The 18078-nt window shown below is 34.3% G+C and overlaps 3 protein-coding genes across 5 annotated transcripts; all 3 read left to right on the top strand.

Moving 5' to 3' along the window:
* Positions 1-6439: 6439 nt before the first annotated feature.
* LOC132718229 (uncharacterized) lies at positions 6440-8636 on the top strand. Its single transcript, XM_060701878.1, has 3 exons — positions 6440-6565; positions 7309-7603; positions 8004-8636. The coding sequence occupies exons 1-3, from the start codon at positions 6493-6495 to the stop codon at positions 8248-8250; spliced, it is 615 nt and encodes a 204-aa protein (XP_060557861.1). The 5' UTR covers positions 6440-6492; the 3' UTR covers positions 8251-8636.
* Positions 8637-13742: 5106 nt separating this feature from the next.
* LOC132718228 (uncharacterized) lies at positions 13743-15621 on the top strand. Of its 3 annotated transcripts, none has more exons than XM_060701875.1 (3): positions 13743-14038; positions 14202-15297; positions 15541-15621. In XM_060701875.1, the coding sequence occupies exons 2-3, from the start codon at positions 14281-14283 to the stop codon at positions 15592-15594; spliced, it is 1071 nt and encodes a 356-aa protein (XP_060557858.1). In that variant the 5' UTR covers positions 13743-14038; positions 14202-14280; the 3' UTR covers positions 15595-15621. The 3 variants fall into 3 exon arrangements, with proteins under 3 accessions (XP_060557858.1, XP_060557859.1, XP_060557860.1); XM_060701876.1 differs by having other exon boundaries at positions 13746-13863; XM_060701877.1 differs by having other exon boundaries at positions 13749-13818.
* Positions 15622-15948: 327 nt separating this feature from the next.
* Positions 15949-17366, top strand: LOC132718227 (uncharacterized). Its single transcript, XM_060701873.1, has 3 exons — positions 15949-16112; positions 16401-16545; positions 16747-17366. Exons 1-3 carry the CDS (start codon positions 15956-15958, stop codon positions 16976-16978), a joined length of 534 nt encoding a protein of 177 aa, XP_060557856.1. The 5' UTR covers positions 15949-15955; the 3' UTR covers positions 16979-17366.
* Positions 17367-18078: the final 712 nt, after the last annotated feature.

The raw sequence follows: 18078 nt of genomic DNA, 5'->3' as shown, positions 1-18078 counted from the left end.
AACAACCGGGTCCTGATTGATAAAACGTTTAAGCAATATTGACTGACAATTTGCTTTGTATTGCAAAACATTTTTCATGAAGGATACAACCTGAAAACTAAGATTATAAATCCGCTCTATTGCATTGCAAGCTCTCACAGTAGTTTGGTCACTTATTTGATCAGTTTCAGATGAATTGCATGCAAAAAAATGATAAAAGTATTTCATTTCTTCCATTTTTATATACGTCCAAATTCAGATTAATCAATGAGTCAACGTCTTTATATGAGCCGTTCTCCAGGAAAACCTGCCAAAATGACATTGATTATGACGTTGGGAATTTCCCGATAAATATGACGTCATACTTGAAAGCACATGCGAGTTCAGTGACCTTTATGATCAGTGTTTACATGATAAATTTTGACATTTTCTGGATATTAAAATGGAAAACGATATAGAGGTATGTAGTATTTATATATTTTATCAACTCTAAACTAGGTATGCCGCACATTAATTGTTCAATTGTTCCCATATAGATGTATTTTGCGCAAGAGTGAATCAGGAAAATATGGCGCGTAAACAAAATAATATAGCGTGATTGTTGTAACTTAAAGTTATAGATCTACCGAACAACACAGTAATAAACATGCAAGGAGTCGGTTGATTTTGCTCTCATACATTTCTTGACATACTTGTTTGTCAGATGAAATTAATGTATTCGCTAAATTTGGAAGACTCTTCGGAGTACCCCACCACCACCAGAATGACATCGAATCAATATTTCAAAAATTATTTATGACTGTCACTCAGTAGATCTGGATCTCTATTATTTATTTTAATAATGTCAATATATTTCAACGAAGATAAGTTTTATTTAAATTTCAGAAAATTTAGTGTGAGCGGGGTCGGGCATTTCCGTACACCTAAGGTTTGCTGCTTATAATAAGGAGCAGATGGTCTAATTCCGAACTAATAATATCATGCAAACATTGTCTGACCTTTAACCTTTTAAACAAGACATATGGCATTTGCTCATGATAAACAGTAAGTAGGAAAATCGCGCCAGAAAAACTCTTGTGACTGCGTGCATTTCCGAACAGTGCGGGTCACTCGAACACAAACGGTGTCTATTTCCGAACATGACGGGCTTTTTAAAAATAACTAGAATCTAATTTATCTAATTTCGTTTTAATCTAAACAATTTAACAAGATAATTCATTCAATATCTTTTAAACATAATTATAACAAAACTATTTAATTGTCTTAAACACCAAACGATGACTCGGAGTATGGATGTGACCAAACACAACCAGAGACGATATGTATCTATCAAGTTCACCGGTTTCGATCTCGTGCAACTCTTTTTCAGCAGTAAACAGACACTCAAATGGGAAATTTGCGATGTCTTCCTCGTCCATTTCCACTGAAATCTATGTCTGTGCATTTCCTGTGGAATAAACGAGGGCAGTTGTCACACGAGATCCATACCAGCGGGTTATCGTCATTGTAAAGTTCTCCCCACTTGAAACATTTCATTCTGTCAATGTCACATTCGTATTCCGAGTCGTCATTCGGTTGAAAATCAGATCCACGAATCGGAGCTGCTAGATACGTCCATTTCTTTTTCCGTTTTGCTAAAATGTTGATTTACTTTTTCTGCCTAGTGCCTTTCTTTTTTAGTTTTTGCTGCTTTCTCAAAATTTCTCTTTGCCGCTTTTTTCCTCCCTTTCTTTTTGTTTCCCCTTTGCTTTTTCCTTCATCTCTCTCTTTGCGTTTTCGTAATCACGTTCTAGTTTTCTTTCTTGCTTTTCGCGTTCATTTTGCTCTTTAAGTGCTTTCTTTTCTAGCATTATCTTTCTAAATGCCTCACCAGTATCTGCCTTCGGCAAACTTAATTTTCTTAATCGTTTTCTTTTTCAGTTCTGGGTTTTTGGCATTGCTAGGTGTTTTGAAAAAATGGCGATTGCTGCCGGCCCAAGGATGGTTTTTTTCTGTGGGGGTTAGCGACAAACTGTAGGTCCCATCTGTTCGTCGGCTGTAAGCTTGACTCACATCCGGCAGTGCAACTTGCTGCACTTCCGGTAGTGCAACTTGCTTTACTACTGGTTGTACAGCTTGCTGCACATCCGCTGTACATTTTGCTGTATTTCTGGTTGTACAGCTTGCTGCACGTCCGACTGTACAGTTTTGCTTTATGCACGTCCGACAGCACAGTTTGCTGCACTTCCGGTTGTGCAGCTTGCTGCACGTCCGACTGTACATTTTTCTGCCACTTTCGTTGTCAGCTTGCTGCACGTCCGACTGTACAGTTTGCTGCATTTCCGTATGTACAGCTTTGCTGCACGTCGACTGTACAGTTTCCTGCACTTCCGGTTGTACAGCTTGCTGCACGTCCGACTGTACAGTTTGCTGCACTTCCGGTTGTACAGCTTCTGCACGTCCGACTGTACAGTTTGCTGCACTCCGGTTGTACCAGCTTTGCCCTGCACGTCTGACTGTACAGTTTGCTTGCACTTCCTGTTTGTACAGCTTTGCTGCAAAGTCCGGCTGTAAAAACATCTGGAAGGCAAGTCAGGCGCACATTTATTTGAACTCGCGCAGGTGAAGCTTTTGGTGCAATTAAGCTTGAGCTTGTAGATTGTCGATGGTTTCCATTTTTGCTGTTTTCAGAACAATGTTTCCTTCTATTTAAAGGGAAAAGGCCAAGCCCATACTTAAATGCCAAATAATTGCGTTCCCTCAGTGGTGGCTGACCTTTTGTGTGTTCCAGGCGCCCCTTAAATAAGTTGAGCAAAAGTCCTCGTAACTGTATTCGGATAACATTTCAAATTTGAAAATTTCTCACTAGCCCTGACTCCAGTTTTTTCTTTAATACCCCGAAAACCCCCGACGATTCAAGCGGCCGTGTATCAAGTTGTGAGGCGTTTGCTCAAGTAGACCAAAACACGTGAATGCCAATTTGGCCTTACAACACATTCCGACACACTCTAAAGACACATGTGTTGAGTGGCCGTCAGCCCAATAGTAAAAGATTGGACGGTTTGACTTGACGCTCGTCTAAGTCGGGGTATAAAACCACGTCCGTTATCCAGGTCAAAAATAATTCAGACTCCATCCACCCATTCGGAGAAACGACCTATTGCAGCCTCCTAAAACCTTCAAGAATATCAGCCCTCACACGCTCGCCAGGATATCAATCATTGGGCTTTATGTAGTGTCCAATTAGCACTAACACAGGCCAACACAGTAATTGAGTTTTATTACTACTTGTACAGTTATAAACATTTTTTTCCCCTTTCATGGCAATGATTCGTCCACTTTTGGACATAGAGGAAACCCGGAACTCGTCAGCATTATACAAACGGACGGATCAGACAACAGACATGGGTCATTCAATTCATTGTTTTTACAAAGAACTCTAACTCTGAGAACCAATTTGAGATTTTTGACGGCGTTATCACTGCTCTTTCTTTTTCCGAGCCCTTGCATGGGCGCTCTTTCCGTCAGCTCAGGGTGACGCTTGACGAAGCCCCTGTACCAATCTTTGCCGGGTCGATTGTCTTTAAAAGGGCGTCTTACGACCATCGTTCATTCAAGGATCTTCTTTACCGTGGTCAACCAGTTCCTGCCTCGTCCTTCCATAGCCGATCCTGGACATGCTGACTGCCCATTCTGCCAGGCGGGTCTCCTCAGCCGGCGAGAGGACAGTGCGGGGACCTGTTTTGTTTGTTTGCGTATCTTCCTAAAACAAGTAGGAGTGTGATATGAACAAGGATAATAAACAATAGTGCACTGAGAACCATTTCATCACTTATAAAAAATTAATCTTTTACTGTCATTTATATAACAATAATGATTAAACGACATTTAAATGGCGTTTTAACAAATCAAATTACTAGCTAGAATTAGGAATTATATAAACTGGCCTGCTTTGTTCGCAAACTACAATGACCCGATGAAACGTACTTATTGATTCATAAAATTGTTCTAAATACCTTGATTTTATCATGCAGAGTCGTTTTCGGTATCCCGTACGACTTGGCCGCACAACTTAACGTAAGGCTCCCACCCTGAACAAGCTTGGCAGCCTCTGCCAGCACATCCGGGGTATAAGACTTTGCACCGATAGAACGGCTCATGTTACCTGTGAGATATGAATGAATGAATGAATTAATTAATTTTTCATTCATTAACCAGCTTGTTTGATTGTTTAATTTATTTATTGATTGATTGATTATTTATTAATTTATCTATTTATTATTTATTTATTTATTCATTTAGATCTATTTATTTATAATTTACAAAAACTATTAAATACAAATTAGAGTCCTCTAGCTTTTTTATTGATGTTTGTGTTTTCTTATTTGTTCGGAATTAGATCCTCGGTTAAGAAGTGAGAGGATAATTCCGAACAACCACGTGGCATGATCTACGTCTGTCCATTCTAGAACATTCTAATTTAAATGGGTGGGGAAGGGATACATCTACATACTTTCATACATGTTTACATTTAAACACAAAATACAAAACTTGCATCGCTTATCTACGCCAGCAGTTTCCTTAGCATGTACGGCTAAATATATGACAAAATTTATAGGACTTACCTCGATGATATCTTTCGCTTTTAAAGATGACAGGACGACCTTGGAATTGTAAACAACCGGAAGCAAACAATTATGTTCAAATATTTCGCGCCAAAAAACTTTAAAAAACGCAACCTTACTGTTATTTTTACGACCGCATATATATTGTTCGGAAATAGACATCGTTCGGCAAATGACGACCCCGCTGGTCTAGTTGGTTTTGTTTCGGAAAGGGTATGCTATTGATCTAAATCTGAACGATTAAGGTTAAATCACTTAATTTATACTGTACTGAATACGAATTCTGTGATGGCCGAGGGGTTAGTGTCAATAACTAGGAATCAGTGTTTTGCTGGTTCGATCCTGATGCGCGAACTTTTTTTTTTTTTTTTTTTAACAATGATTATCATATTTTATTAAGTGCTATGTAGAATTCTGTGTCAAATTAAAAATTTTTATCAAGCAAATTAACCTTTAATTGAAATAAAATGCAGTCTGTGTATGATTTTTTGTGGACAAGCATTTGTATATTAAAGGAAAATTTGTATTCTGCAGTGACTGAAATATTTTTATATTATATTAGCCCATTAATTAGCGCAGAAGCTGTATGTTTTGTCATTATTGTCAGTACTCACCGGATTTATTTATCTTACAGGATTTGGAGAGTTTGCTTTCCGAGCATTTTGGTGTGACGCCCGTTTCAACACCCTGGGGATCGCAGGAGAAGGTTGATGTATCTACCCTGTGTTTAGACTCGGACGAAGATGATCACGAGTTAGATGTTGATCAGCGGGTCCAAGACTACATAGACACACTTCCAGATGACACGACAGGGGCTTGCTTCTGTTACTAGTGACAGTGAGGGTGAAGCAGAAGTTGATTGTGATCTGCCCCAAAATGACGAAGACGTGAACAGAATTACCCTTTATCATAAGAATGGTTGTGGGTGCAAGAAAAACTGCATTAAACAGTTTACTATTTCTGACATTTTTGATCACATATTGAATATTAGGGAAATGGAAAAGCAAGATAAAGAAATGTATATAATGGCAACTGTAGTAAACAGCCCACAGAATGAATTGACAAAGCGCGGGAAGAAACGTCAGAAAGGTCACCATGACTTTTCATTAGTGGGGAAACCAGTGTGTAGGACTGTGTTTATGTTGGCCTTTGATATCAAGCGGAGCGCTCTTCAAAATATCCTAACACATGTTGATCAGCATGGTGTGGTTCAAAGAATTCACGGCAACAAAGGGAAAAAAACCTGTCAAATCTTTAAAGTTTGAAGATATTAAACATGCGGTGACATATGTTTCCCAAACTGCTGAAGACATAGGTATACCACAACCGGCTGCACCACGTGGATCAGACAACATACCACCAGTTTACTTACCAAGTGCTACTACAAAACTTGATATTCACAAGAAATACGAAACATTGTGCCTTGAATCTGTACCAACAAAAAGGGCTGTTCATTATAAAACTTTCTGCAACATCTGGAAGCAATGTTTACCACACATCAAAATTGCATCTCCACGCGACGATGTTTGTGCAACTTGTGAAAAATTAAGAAAAGTTGTGATGGATTCCAGAACCGAGGATGAAAAATTGCAGGGCACCGCCAATCTGAGAGAGCACATTGTCAACGCACAAAAAGAAAGAGAAGTATACAACAAATGCATTACATCTGCTAAAGGTTTGTTGGAGACTGGGGACAGGCGATATTCTCATTTCACCTTTGATTTCAGCCAGAATTTATCGCTACCTCACCATTCAAGACAGATGGGGCCAACTTATTTTATGACATTGCGCAAAGTGCAATTGTTTGGTGTACGCAATGACGGAACATCAACACAATACAACTTTCTTGTAGACTGAGACTATTGGCCCTGATGGTACTCAAACTCACGGACCTAACGCTGTTATCAGTATGGTAGACTGGGTGATAGAAAGGGACCATGCGGAGGGACCAACAATTTCACTACATGCCGATAATTGCCCAGGTATGTTCGTCTAAAGTGCCTTATAAATTTATTGAAATTATTTACTTAATTATTTATAGCAAAATGGCGTTTTGTAATAATTCATCACTCATTGCGTTATACGTAGAGCGTGCATGCATGCACGTGTGCATAAATTGTAAATTTAAAACAACAACACTGTTTTGCTACAAATTAGTTCAATACTTAAATGTACTTTGGTGATTATATGAATAACTTTTAATAGCACTTTCTATCGGTTCGTACAAATAATATTAATTATATGAACAATGCTGTTCATAGTCAGTTATCAAAGAAATACAAGTCAACTGATATTATATCACAAACTTTGTTCTTAAATTCAATTAGCATAAAATATTCTGAAACATAAATCTTCAACATGAAAAAATTGTTGTCTGCTGAAAATGTCGTCTGCTTTAATCCACTTTGCTTCAAAGTTGTAAGAAGCATTGTCAGTGACAAGCGTCTTGGAACCTGATTAAATGGCCTATCTCATCTGATTCAAAAATATGTTTTTAAAGGCTGTTAAACATTTTCCTGCAGATGGCGCAGGGTTAATAATGATAAAAGTCGGCAACCTTATCACACTTATTCACACACTGATATTCAGAATATTATCATAATAAAAACAAATATTGATGATTTTAATGTGAATTTGCGAGATTTAATTAGGTACCACATCTAATTAAACTCAACATAGTACAGTAGCTATTTTAATTTTTTTACTGTATTTATTTCTTTTTCAGGACAGAATAAAAACTACTATATGCTGGGATATTTAATGTGGCGTATTCTGTCTGGGCGTCAGGAGAAGATAGAATATATGATGCAGATACCTGGTCATGCTCGTTGCCATGTTGATGCTGGCTTTGCCCGCATAAAACAACTTTACCGCAGGACAGACACGGATGCTCTTGGCCAACTTACGGAAGTTGTAAATCAAGCATCATCTACAAGCCAGTGTATCCGTTACCCTACTTTGACATGGCGAGACTGGAAAGGATTTCTGAAAACGTACTTCAAACCGCTACAAGGCATCAGGTAATTTAAGAGTAAAAAGTACAGTTTTGCGTTTTTGTCAGCTTAAGTAAAGACATGTTGTAAAACATACTTGAACATAACGATGAAGTGCATACATTACAGTCAAACTTACATATAAAGATCACTCGGGTATGGTATGTGGTCTTTATTGACGGGTGGTCTTTATTTATAGGTTAAACACACTGCACTTTGAATGTGATAATTTGAAACAAAATATGTGGTCTTAGGGTCATGTGGTTCCTATTCAGAGGTAGTATCTAACATATGTTTGACTATACATGTTAAGTATAACATTTTATCATCTTAATTTAACAAATTTAATCCTTAAAGTGCTTCTATGGTTATCATCATAATACAAATTTTCATAATGACATTAACATGTATAGTTTACCCCTTTCAGAAAGTATCAATATTTTTGTATGAGCCGAGATCATCCTGGAATGGTGGTGGTTAAAGAGAGCTGCGATAAAGCCGAGGAGACGTTCTCCATCATGAAATCAAACAACTTTCAGTTTGAACGGGGACACTTGCCACAAGTACTGCAACCAGGTGGAATGTCTGCTGCACGACGCAGATATCTTTACAGCACAGTTCGGCCCTATGTGCGACCTATATTTCAAGATGAAACATGTCCAGGAGAGCCTTAGACAAGTTTTAATTAGAACACTCATGTTACCATGGCAACGGATAGAAAAGACATTATCCGACTCCTGTTATAATGATTTTTTATGTTATTATCTAATGGTTTCTATAAACAAGTATAATGAATATATTACAAACTACATGTATACCTAGTTGTACTTGTTTCAATTGCTTATAAGTTTCATATGAGGTATATTGAAAGATTTATTTCTACATGGTTATGTACATGACAGTGCCTTATCGCAAAAGGCTGTATCTCGGGTAACTTTTGAGATAATTTCAAAATTTCTTTTGCATTCTACAGGAAAATGATGATACTTGAATAATTGCCCATAACCTCAAATTCGATATTTTGGTCATAATTGCAGGTTTTTCTGGAGAACGGCTCATATATATATCAGATAACGCGTTTCAATCTCTTAATATCTCTTCCCTTTCTTCTGATCCAAGTGCATATGCAAGTGATGCTCTTTTAGACTTTGATAAACCAATGAAGAGAAATAAACCAAAATAAGTTGAATTAATAGAGAATAACATGCTACTGTCTTTTGATATCAATTTTATCAGGCGAGGCTGATATGGGCTAGAAAGGGGCGAGGCTTGCCGAGCCCTTTCTGCCCATATCAGCCGAGCCTGATAAAATTGATATCAAAAGACAGTAGCATGTTTTTCTATTTATCATGTAACACATAAAAACTGTCAAAATTACAAAATAATCTACTTTTAAATAGCGAATTTCGTAGAAAGGGGCATTTTTGTTCAAAGAAATAATTCTTGAAAACAAATTCCTCCGCCCCTGAAACTTAGAATTTGTAAATGGCGGCCATTTTTTCTTTCGACTCGAGATTATTTCCTGTGATAAAAGATACAACAGAATGTAACACGATAAAATTCTTACCTTTAAACATCGATCCAAAAAAATCCCTAAGAATCACATAAACTTTACTGCACTTTTTGTCTTGAATTGTCAAATTCAAAAGTTCACGATAATTTCAATCAAACAAAAGTCAAATCGGCAATCAAACACAAGCTACACAAACATGCCTCTTATTTTTTAAACGAAACAATTTGTTCACTTATTAAATAATAATCCGGCGCAATAAAGTAAACATTTACAAACACAAGTTCTCAAAAAAAATCGTCTAGCCTGTTTGTTTACATGATTACATGTATAGTATGACGTGAACATCGATGATGTCATTTGCAACATAAATTATGACGTCACAACATTGAGTTGGTGCTTAACTATTCGCTATCTAATTTATTCGTAATTGAAATCAAAATTGAAATAATAAACAAATAAATATGGCATCTTGATTCAAGACTTGTTAGGGTATGAGATTACATTGTAGAATTCACATGCTGATGAAAATGAGAATATAAGCAATTGAAAAAAGTCCGTTAAAAATGGGCGGGGCTTATTTTTGATATCAGGTTACTGACCTGATATCAAAAATAATTATCAGGCAAGTGTTATCGGGCAGTTACCATAGCGGTTGCATGATAATATGAAATATATCCATAAAGATCTAACTATAAGTTACAATTTAATAGAGATATATACATGTACCTAATAAGGCAGATAGAACATTTTGATGCGAACAATTTTGTCACATAACACCAGATTATTAATATTGAGAGAAAGAGTCCTGAGAATGAGTATTATTTGATTTTATTAGCCGTCTCTGTTCATATTTGCAGACAAATGAAAAGCCAATAATCAAGTTAATAAAACTTATTGTGCATACGTATTCTAAACCTAACTATTAAGTAATATACAATTCTTTTATTGTATTCTATTACATGTCTTTTGATTGCATCTGATATTGCAAAGATCTCAATATTTATTTAAGTATCTCCTCTTTAATAGGAGAATGAAAATGACCTTCTTTAAAGATGTCTTTTACAGCATCCGTCTGGTTGGCATGCGTCATTGAACGCCGTCTTTCCTTGTTGATCATGTTTATCATGTTCTTTAATCAATTTAACATCAATGTTCTCAACTTGCGATACACAGCCTTTGCAATATGAAACAGTAGTCGTATAATTTTTACTCATGTATATAGTATCTAGTTTTTGAAAAGCTTCCGTTAATATTTCGTCTGGATCTGATAACTTGATCATCTATTATATTCCATTTAGTACGGTCAAAATTTGTACCACACTTTTTAACAAATTTACCATACGCCATAAATTGTTGAATGAGTTTCCGTGATTGGGATGTACCTTGGAATCTGAGTTTCCCGTTTGTGAAGTTTTGTTTTCCTAATCGGTTAGCTCTGATTTTCTTACATTTTCTGCAGAAAATGAGCATTTTCAATATCAAATAAAAAAATACTTGTAAATTTAAAGAAAAATCTAAACGGTTAAAGTTTTAAAAAAATCAATTTCAAATTGGCATTTTCTGTTTTAAGATCGGATGAATATCCTTATGCACCATGTTATTTTAGTGAACCATATCAAAGACCAATGATTTAACTTCCCGATCGGGAAATTTGTCACTGAATAAAGTAACAATTTTCTCGTTCGGGAAGTAGGGAATACCCAAATTCTTACTTCCCGAATGTGCAATTTCCCTCTTCTGATACTGTGTCGGTGTGACGTTGAATCCAATTAAACAAGCAAATAATTCATATAAGTTTGCCATTTGTATAGGTTTAAATAAAATATCAAATTTGTACAAAAGATATCAAAATACAGAAAGCACAGGGGATATGCACGTAACTTAAAGGAAAAATCATATCAGAAAAATCAGTATTTTACCTGTATTTATATAACATTTGTTACGTTAATCTTACTTGCTGACCCCCTGTGACAAAAAGTAGGTATTTTAGTTATTTTACAATCAAATGCATATAGGTTAAGAGAATCATCTAATATGTTTATAGTTTGAATTATTCATTTTACTCAAAAAGACGCTTATACGTAAGATAAAGGCATACTCGGTATCAATAGAATTTGTAATAGCCAATCAAATTGAATTTTCCATAAAGATGGTACATGAGAAATGTAAGTAGAGCATGTGCAATGCATGACAGCAAGCTTGGCTGAGGACAGTTGGAGCAGTATTACAGATATCGATAAAATATTACGTTGTTTCAGTGATACCATGTGGACAAATGTTTGGTAGATGAAAGTTTGAGAAATAGGTATTTTACATTTGTCTGAATATACCTGTGTGTTTGGATGTGGACGACTTGATAAAAGCATATCGTGCACAGAGACCTCTGTCAGCCAGAAAGTTTTATTATTTCCGTAGATCCTCTTTAGGAAATGTTTTAGAAGAAGTAATTTTGGGAAAAAAGTTGTTAACAAGTTTGTTTGGTTATGTTTTTCAAACCCTGTAAGAGTCCAATAGTAATGATAGTAGCATTTTCTTGTATACAGACATCTCAGCTATCTGCTAATGGAAATGATTTATTGTTATATTAAAAAGATAATAATAATAATAGAAGAAGAAGAAGAAGTAGTAGTAGTGGTAGTAATAGCAGCAGCAGTAGTAGTAGTAGTAGCAGCAGCAGCAGCAGCAGTAGCAGCAGCAGCAGTAGCAGCAGCAGCAGCAGCAGCAGTAGTAGCAGTAGCAGTAGCAAATATAGTTATAGTAATATAGAAAGACCTTTCCGGCCAACCGTTGATGAGAAACTTTTAGTACACATCAAACTAATGCTGTATAAAAACAACAACAAAACAAACAGACTTAATTGATATCTGTTCTACCCATCAGAGATATTATAGTACCCGAATATTGCATAGTCACGATTAAATATCTATGACAATCAGTAACGTACTAAACCATTTACGCTCTTTATATCTAAATGTATCGTATTTTAAATCAAATTGTACTTATTTGTTTTAAACTACTTTGGTCTGATAATCGACCAATTAAAAAAAACAACGGGTTAAACTAGTATGTTGATATTGCCATTAAGACTTTATCAAGGTTCATAAATTTATTATAAATATGATTACAAGAAGATATATTAAAGTTCCCTACATTTCAAATGACAGTGCAATCTTGTTCGAAACTAACGTAATTGTAAAACGTTTATAAATAGAACTTAATTTAAGTATACCTTAATCATTTCAACGTAAATAACAAGACATTATATTAAAAAAAGGTTTATTTTAAGTGACATAAATTACATTATGATAGAAGTGCACAACATTGTAGTAGTTTTTTTCATTTGCTTATTAGATACTTATTTTTACAAAGTGTCTGATTAAAGTGACATTAGGCTCATTTTTCTCATTGTCAAGTCGAGCTGCTGACTTGATTATATATCAAAAGATTGACTGTTATAATAAAGATTGACCTACAGTGGATAGTTTAAAATTTTAAGGACAAAATATTCATAATGTCTAATTTATCAAAAATATTGTCCCACATTTTTTTATAAATTGAATGTTACAGATTAATTCTGATAGTTATATATATATAAACTTCTTTGTGTTCCGTGAAGAATTTATCTGTAATGCTAAGTAATTATGACAACATGTAAAAGTATTTTGCGTTTCAACTGTACACTCACTTTATAGATTTCCGTATAATTGAAGAACAAACATTTTATGTCACATGTACAGTGATATTACTTAGGAGCGCAGATATATAGATAAGAAAGAAAATTCACGTACGCTTAAGCACGTTTGACCTGCGACGTCATTATAATGGCCCTGCATTGTTTGACACAGATTAAATTTTTTATGGTATTTAGAATGTACCGGGGACTAATCCTGAGTTGACGCACATTTTGCTGCGACAAATTAAAGAAAATAGACCTATTCTGTGTTTGTTTGTCTTGGTGGAGGAGGGAATAAGATTTTGTGCCTCTCCGTGCAATATTTCAGGTACGAGAGGACACCTGAGTATGTAGAACCATCGTTAGGAAGCTTTATTGCTCCTTCGCATGACAGAAGCCGAAGTCTGGGGGGATTCCAATGTAAAGCGCTGACGAGCAAGTGATTAGAATCAACGACCCTCACGGCCAGGTCATGGTTTCACTTACTACATTATAATAGCATAATAATTATTAAACACATTCTTGCAAATAGTGAAAACTAAATATATTTTGTTTGACGTAAGCATTGTTAGTTTGTTACCATTATCATCTTTTTTAATAAAAAAAAATTCATGACTGTACCGAAAACAGTTACACAGACAACTGTTTTAGGTATCAACTTTTGGATTAATGGTATGTGTGGAGATACCATATTATTAAAAAGCCGGTTGTAGCGGTTTCAAACTCAAACAAAGAAAATTTTAAAGCAGATACTATAAAGCGTAATATTTTCAATTAATTCATGTAATTAAGAAGTGCCAGTAAGAAACAAAAGACAAAATTGTATCTGCTATTCACTGGCGACTTGTTAGAATCAATAGCCAAGATAAGTACAAAGTCTTCCTGCTCTGTTAATCTTTCGGGCTCGAATCCAAGTCACCAAAACCAACTGAGGATATCAGGTTTTGAAAAAAAAATCAAGGGTATATAAAACATTTAATTATTATATTTGTAATAGTACTCGTCAATCAAATCGTCTCATTTGCAAACGAAAATGCAGATTTATAGTTTTAATGGGTTAGATATTTTGAAAAGGTCTTTTTTAGAGTTGGGAAAAGCTTTGTAAGGAGTTTAACGTAAATCTGACGGAAGTGTTTTAAAATGGTCGGGAAATTTCATAAGGAGCTGATAATTTTAACAATTTAATCATTTTCTTCAAGTGATCTGATTCAATGTTGCACATTTCCTTTCTTTATCATTGTTTGGATTGTTGGATTATTCTGATCATTAGGCTACTGTAAGATTCTTAAAACTACACAATCATATTAAAAGTTTTGAAAAGAATTTATACATTTCTTTAATTAAAAAGGTAAAGAAATAAATAATTGATACCACTTGTGTCCTGTGTAAATGTAGTAGACTTACGAAACAAGGTTTAAATTGTATTTTTTTTCTAACAGGACGTTGTGACAGATGTAGTTTTTAACACATCAATACAAGTAGCTGCACCACAATTATAAACTAGTAAATAAAAAAGGAATGGCAGAGCGTAAGATCCTTACACGACATAGCGTGAGTTCTTTGTCTTCAGTTGAATCGAAAGATCACATATCTTTGCTAGAAAAGATAAGAAATATATTCAGTCCACCTAGAGTAAACTTACAGAGACGCATTGAGGAAAATGATGTTTTAACGACGGGCAAGAAAACACGTCCGTTCGTAAAGCGTTATTTGACTTCTGAAGATATCGGTAAACCAGAATATGGATGTAAAAATGGAAACGAACGATCTTATGAGGTGCGAAATAAAACACAAATTCCCAAATGGCAAGAATTTGATAAATCGGAAGATGGTTTAAATTATTACGGCGGGCCAAGGCATGACAAACAATCCACTTACATTTGCGAAAATGAGACGACGAATCCTAACCGGCCTCTAGTAACACTTGAGAAAACAAACCTTCATTCATCATCGGATTTACATAGAATCCATTCGGGGAACCCAACACATTTATTTCCTTCGTTACTAAAACATGATGAAGAAAATATTAAGATAACTGAAAATAATGGCGTTGACTCTATCGAAGATATGGACGCAGATATAGAAGATGAAAAGATCGACAGCCACAAAATGACAGTTAGAAATGGCACAAACAAGCTAGTCATGCTGAGTAAAGACCATAATGATCTGAAAAGATTGTTTGTGATAACTATCATTCTGTTTGTTTGTGTAATAATGGTATTATCAGTGGTACTAGTAACAACCAAGTTGACATATGAACGTGATATGCCTTTTAGTGCTGACGATATTAAAGACATTATTGACGAACATTTATCTTCGTTAAAACAAGTCAGAAATGACGAAATTAAACCGATTGTTGAATCACATTTGTCGTCGACAACGGTTAAGCAAAGCATAAGAACGTCTATATATTGTGTGCCTTGTACAGGTATTGATAACACAGTTGCCAAACATTTTGTGAAATCCGACGAGGATGAATGCTGCATCAAGGACATGACCCTGCTTTTAAGAATGATCTCGGAATTAAATGATAAGGTACGTTCGTAACGTGAAATTATGCCTTTATTATACTCAAATTAACCTTCAAATTGTGATTACTAATATGATAATGTCTTTAATTATGACTTTTCTCACTGACAGATTCAGTTTTTGTAATACATAGACTCAGTTCAGCGAGTTTTAGCTGCAATTAATACGATATATAGAGCATTTTTTCATGTACATGTATAATGCTATTTTGTATATTTTAATAATCGGAAATGTTGATTTGATTTTCAGACTACTAAAGAATGTGCATCAAAGCTTAACATTTTAGAGCGAAGTAAGTATTGAGCCTTGTCACATTTTTATTGAATTTATATTAGTAGCGGTATGAAATACAATAGTTGCATTAATTTCTATTAGTTTGAATAATTTAAAAACAGTTAAGGCGAAAATAGTATATAGGCAATTCAGTACATTTACGTAAGTAAAGTATTGGTAAGTTACTGTCGCTGTCGTTATTTAAAGTTATGTCGCCATAAATCAAATATCTTTTAAGATTACACGATGAAGTTAAGTAAAAAAACAATGTAAATTAGTTTACCTGTACATTAAATTAAGGTATAACAAGTTTATTGTAAATGTGAATTATTTTCATTTATAATTATATTTTTATTAATTGTATTTCTAAAATCTTTTAGATCAAACCAATATGTTATCATACATCGCGGATCTGCAAATGAAGGTTTTTTATGAAGACGATGTGGTAGCGAAAGAATGGCCAAAACATCCGGGTATCAAAAAGAACAATGTACTGATCAACTCCCTTCTCACACGCCGTCGTTCAGCAATACACCTTACAGGAAACAGTACGTTTGTTAATATGTGTGATTTACTTGGTTTTATAATGTTTATTATCTATACTAAAATAACATGTACTATTTATAAGAAGAATGGCGGTTATTTGTTATTTAAACGTGATTTTTTTTAATGAAATAGACAAAACGTGGAAGGCGTGTTTTTTTTTAAATTAAACTAATTATATATATATTTGAAATAAAGAAAGAAATGATACAAGGAACTGTTATAAAGTAATTTTAGAAGATTTGCTTTTTCATACAAGTATACATAGTTGACTTTATGTTTCTATTTTTAAGTTAAGAATGGCGTTCTACAGTGGTCATCTGAAATGTCCGAAGGAACGCTGTCTCATTTGAATGATGTGATATATGTACAAAATGGCGGAATGTATGTTGTTTATTGTATAATCCGTTTCAAAAAGGATGCTTGTGGACCAGAGGGGTACGTATTTTTAACGGACACATTAACTATGACATTTGAAAAAGACTTGAATCATACAAAATTTAGAATTTGAACAATTGTACATATATTTTTTCTTAAAATTTCTGATAAACCTACATTGTTGGTATTCATTTTGTGTTCTTACAAGTACATATTGTACATTTGACATTTTTTTAATATTCTCAGTACTTTTGTTCACAGGAAAGTAGGCTATACTATTAAGCATAGGAGTGATATGGGTCCAGTAGTACAAATTGCGTCCGTCTACAAGAATTGCTTCAACGAAACATACTATGACACCGAACTCTTCATTCAAAAATCATTTAAACTATCCGTCGGACAAAACAGTGAAATTTATTTTGATACCGGTAATCTGGAAAACAATCTCATTGACAAGGACAGTCAACAATCGTTCGGTGTGTTTGAACTATGATCTCGTGCCTATTAGTTTTTTTGTATGTGTAGTGTCCATTATGTCTGAAAGAAATGTTCATAAATCTTCTCAATGCTTTTTTTGAATATGCTATTATTTAATTCTTTTTTTTTTATATAAACATGACTATTATTTTGACTTGTATTACACATGAATTTCTTTTTTTTACACCCTGTCCTTAATAACAGGGCTCAACAAAAGACATTCATTTTAATTGTAATATTTCATGTGTGTATTTATTCATTTCAAATTTGAATTTTGATATAACTTTAAATAGTATAGTGTCAGAATACCATACATCTCAAGGTTGACTGCATACCCAGGGTTGCAATAGCCTATAGTTAGTGGTTAAGGTACCGAGGGATCGTGGGTTAATGTTGCCCAAAACAATAAGGTCCTGATTTTTCTCTTTCTTTATTTGTTGTTTTTTAATATCATAATTTCTATTATTACATGTATTATTTATTTATTTATTTATTTATTTATTCACGAAGCGGACTCACAAAAAATGCAATTATGTCAGTGACTGAATAAATTCAATAAATAATGTTTTAAGTTTAATATCCATTTAAACATCTAATCTTTTTTTGACTTTGTTAACAATTTGTTGACTATTATCAAAAAAATTAACTTTACGTATAATTAACTTTTATTCAATTAAAAAAAACACACTTTTCTGTTACAGTGCTATATGACCTAAATTGCGTTGGTGCGACATAACACCTGACAAAACAGTTCACGTACTTTTATTTTCAAATGAATCATATTAATAATACAACGAAAAACAATACTAGATACTGTGTAACTGGGTGAGCAGTTTTTACGCAAGAATAATTGCTTTTTTATCTATTTCACTTCAGGATTTAAAAAGTAGGGCTATAATTATATTAGGTCACAACAAGTCAATTGAATAATATAGTTTTGTGTAATGTGATCTGCTATAACGTTTATTTTGTACTTTTTTGACTATAATAATTAAGATTTATATTTAGTCGTTTGGCAAACTATCAGTTGATTACAATCAGTTTAGTATAAATAGTAATTGCTTACTTAATAAGAAATCGGTACTTCAATGTGACAATTGACCTATATAAAATTTA

This window comes from Ruditapes philippinarum, unplaced genomic scaffold (genome assembly GCF_026571515.1).
Source record: "Ruditapes philippinarum isolate M1 unplaced genomic scaffold, ASM2657151v2 ctg1035_1_1_1_1, whole genome shotgun sequence".
Lineage (NCBI taxonomy): Eukaryota > Metazoa > Mollusca > Bivalvia > Venerida > Veneridae > Ruditapes > Ruditapes philippinarum.
The sequence above is the reverse complement of the archived record's forward strand: the minus strand, read 5'-3'. Positions and strand labels throughout refer to the sequence as shown.